The sequence below is a fragment of the Apaloderma vittatum genome, unplaced genomic scaffold (assembly GCF_000703405.1).
Source record: "Apaloderma vittatum isolate BGI_N311 unplaced genomic scaffold, ASM70340v1 scaffold25371, whole genome shotgun sequence".
NCBI lineage: Eukaryota > Metazoa > Chordata > Aves > Trogoniformes > Trogonidae > Apaloderma > Apaloderma vittatum.
The window spans coordinates 1-3531 of record NW_009697722.1 but is presented as its reverse complement, the minus strand read 5'-3'; the positions used below and the strand labels follow the sequence as shown (position 1 = coordinate 3531).

Genomic DNA, 3531 nt, shown 5'->3' with positions numbered 1-3531 from the left:
CTTGCTTCCACTGGGCGAAACAGTCCTCAGAGACACGGAAGTTGACCTGGGGAGCAGAGCAGGGGAGGCAGGGTCAGGCCTGGGCCGGCAGTGGTGCCTTGTTCAGCCTAGCGAGGAGGTTTGTCTCCTCCCTGGCTTTGCTGACAGTAGCAAGAACATGGGCACTGAGTGGCAAATTGTTAATCTGGGGTCACCCAAAGGTGGGGACAGCATCTACGTGGCCCTAAGCTCCCTCCCACTCAATGTCTGGAGCCCCAGGTTCTCCAAGCTGTGGCCCAGCCCCTCACCTGCAGCTTCTCAAAGACCTTCTTCTTCGGTTTGAGCTCGTCATCGGGGTCCCCGTCCTCGTAGCCCTCCACATAGACGCGGTCCCCAGGGCAGCACCCGGCTGGTGGGGCCAGGGCCACCTGCCGCGGCTCCCCCGTGCTGCCGAGAGGCGTGGAGGAAGCAAAGTCACCCCAGTGCAGTACCCCCCCTCTCCACAGCACCATCAGGCTCCGGGGCAGGAGAGGGGGATCTGGATTGTGCCCCTGGAGGGGTGCGGCCCCAACGCCTCCCCTCCCTCACCTTGAGGCACACAGCACCATGCCCTGCGACTCCACACCCCTCATTGCCTTGGGCTTCATGTTACAAAGCAGCACCACGAGCCTGTCCTGCAGCTGCTCCTTGGGGACGAAGTGCACCAGGCCGCTGACCACGGTGCGGGGCTCAGGCTCACCCACGTCAATCTTCTCCACGTAGAGGCTGTCCGCATCCGGGTGCTGCCAAGCAGAAGCAAAAGTGAGGCACAAAGAAGGCAAAAAACCAAGGGTGCCCACCCACGTCACCATGCGGGAAGGTTACTCCCCTCTCCCAGTACCTTTTCCACACTGATCACTTTGCCAACGCGGATGTCCAGCTGGGATGGGATCACCTCGCCATCTGGCTCGCAGTTCTTGGTGTGCTTCTCTACAGGTTCTGCAGTGCAAAGGCAACAGTCGAGCCACGGAGTGTAAACCCAGGGAGCTAGCCAGGCCCTGGGGAGCACACGGTGACCCCCAAATGCTGGCCCCAGGGCCCGCTGAATTCCCTGCCTGTCTCTACACCAGAGAGCACAGTCCCTCCTCCGCTTTGCTGGCCTCTCAAGCACCAGAGAACCATGCCAGCATCTGTCCTCTTGAGGGCAGGCAAGCAGCCCTGGCTTCCATCACCCTTCCTAATGCTCATCAGGGCTGCTCCTGAGAGTGAAGTTTCAGAACTTCTCTCTAACCTTGTTCCCTGGAGGGACTCTCTCCCACCCAGCCAGGGGTCCACATCCCTGAGCTCCCAGCACCTCCTTACTGTCTTTGGGATACGCCATGTGGGTCAACTTCTTCAGTTCTGGGGTGTTGAATTTCTCTCTGATGGGGTCCAGCAGTTTGTTCAGGGACACTTCCACCGAGTTCTTCAGGTCTCCAGGATGCACGATCTGTACAATGACAGACAGACGTGTTCCTGCATGGTTTCCCCCAGTGCAGGGGGAGCAGAGGAATTCGAGTCACTGGTCTGATTACCTGCTCCGCAAAGTCCTTCTCCAGGGTCTCATAGGCTGTGTAAGTTTTGTTTCCTCCCCATTTTTCTTCTCGCAGAACCACAAACTCTGCGACACAGAGAATTTAAGGCTCAGATTAACCCAAGCAGAGACTCGCCCCCTGCTCAGGCAGATAAATCACCCTCTGCACTTCACTGAAGAGCCAAGGGGGACAGGCTGCTTCAGGGGACACGTGCTCCTGTCCCCTCCTCTCACCCACAGGGAAAACTAAACCCAGTGCCCGAGCCTGGTGAGCCCCTCACCTGACTTGAGGGGGAAGAGGACATGCTTGATGAAGGAGAGGACACCATTGTTCTCCACATTCCCTGGCTCACAGAAAGCCTTCCTCAACTTCTTCTTCACATTTTCCTTGCTGTCCAGAAGATCAATCTTCGAGTCCTGCAGGAAGAGAATTCCGTTGCCCTTCACCCAACCTCTTGCCCAAAAGACACAACTCGTGCTGGCGGTGCTGCAACTTCTTACAGTTCGGTGTGAGTGGAGAGAGAAGTCACCTTCTCTTGAGATGCAGCCTCCCCAGCCCCAGCCATTACCCCATCCCTCAACCACAGCCACGGTTCAAGGACCAACCTCTTCTGAGGAGCTCATTTTGCTGCCTGTCAGACCAGGAACCATCGGGTTCATCAAATGGATGCGCTTGGCATAGCCCAGGGAAGGAAGGTACTGGGAAAAAGGAAGGAGGCAAGTCATGGACAATCCTCTTTGGAAGACTGGTTTTAACTCACAATCCCCGTTTGCTCCTGGCTCCAGGTAACTTGGGGACCCTGAATAACGGGACCCAGGACGCCATCACGGACTCACACAGTACTGATGGCCACAGCCAGGGTGTGTGGCAGCACTATTTTGCCCACCAGAGTCCTGCACAGCAGCAGCTGAAAAGAGCCTTGTGGTGCCAACCACAGCCACACACACGCTTCTCCCAATGGATTAGTGAGCATTTGAGCTCTGAGCCAGACACCAGCATCATAGCGAGCTCACAAACACCCCCATTCCTCACCTTCTCTGCAAAGGTGAATATCTTCCTCTGATCAACTCCTCCAAACTGTGCGTCGACCTTGAGGTACTCCTCATCCAGGGCCTGCAGAGAGACCCACACAGCCTTGAGACTGGACCCGAGACTCCACACTCCAGCCGTGCTCAGCCTTCAGAGGTCGTGCCTATCCCCCAGGATCTGCCCAACCTCTGTCGGGGCGCTTTGGCTCCGAGAAGGCTGGGAGCTCTCCGGGCTGCCTGCTGTTCTGTAGCTGGCCAGAGTCACTGTAAGAGCAGCTCTGTGCTCAGGTTGTGCTTTGTGCTGCTGCCAGGTGTAATACTGGGGTGGAGCATAACGACCTTGCCATTTAGCTTCACATGTCCCTGCAGCCCTGGCTTTGCCCAGCACCCCCTCATGCCTCATCACATACCTGAAGGCCTGGGTAGAGCAAACCACTCAGCAAAGGGTGCTCCACCTGCTTCACCACCTCCGCTCCGGCCTTCTTCGCATCGTGCTGCGTCACCACGGAGGAGAGGCGGTACACGTCCAGCGTGTACTCCCTGAGGGAAGGAACAGCACTGTTAGCACCAGGCAGGCTGACATCTTTCAGAACTGCTTCACACAACTGCTGGTTCTGGCCGCATCAAGAAGAGCCAAGGCCTGGAGGCACCTTCATTTTGCTCCCTAGATGACAGTGCCTGGGAGCAGGCTCAGGAACAGGGCAAGCTCAGGAAGAGCAGAGCCCCAGGTCAGGCTCTCCTCACCCAAGAGGACCAGATACCCCAGGACTCACTTGCTGAGCTGGTAGTCAGTGCCCTGGACGAACTTCAGTTTTTCCAGGGGCACTCCAATGCTCTCCAGCATGGCTTTGATCACGTTCTCGTAATAGCGGGTGCGCCACTTCAGCAGCTCCCAGGGAGCCTTCATGTTGTCTAGGTAAGCGTGGAGGTCAGCAAAGAGTATTGTCACCTAGTGTAGAGAGGCACAGCGT

At 57.2% G+C, this 3531-nt stretch overlaps 1 protein-coding gene across 1 annotated transcript; it reads right to left on the bottom strand.

Annotated features, from left to right (window-relative positions):
• Positions 1–5: 5 nt before the first annotated feature.
• Positions 6–3503, bottom strand: YARS (tyrosyl-tRNA synthetase; the record flags this gene model as incomplete). The annotated part of the gene is made up of 11 exons (XM_009877759.1): positions 6–46; positions 288–426; positions 568–761; positions 860–957; positions 1321–1447; positions 1533–1618; positions 1813–1948; positions 2138–2230; positions 2565–2645; positions 2971–3100; positions 3334–3503. Coding segments are annotated over 11 exons (1295 nt in total), but the record flags the coding sequence as incomplete, so codon positions are not given.
• Between the last annotated feature and the right edge of the window lie 28 nt (positions 3504–3531).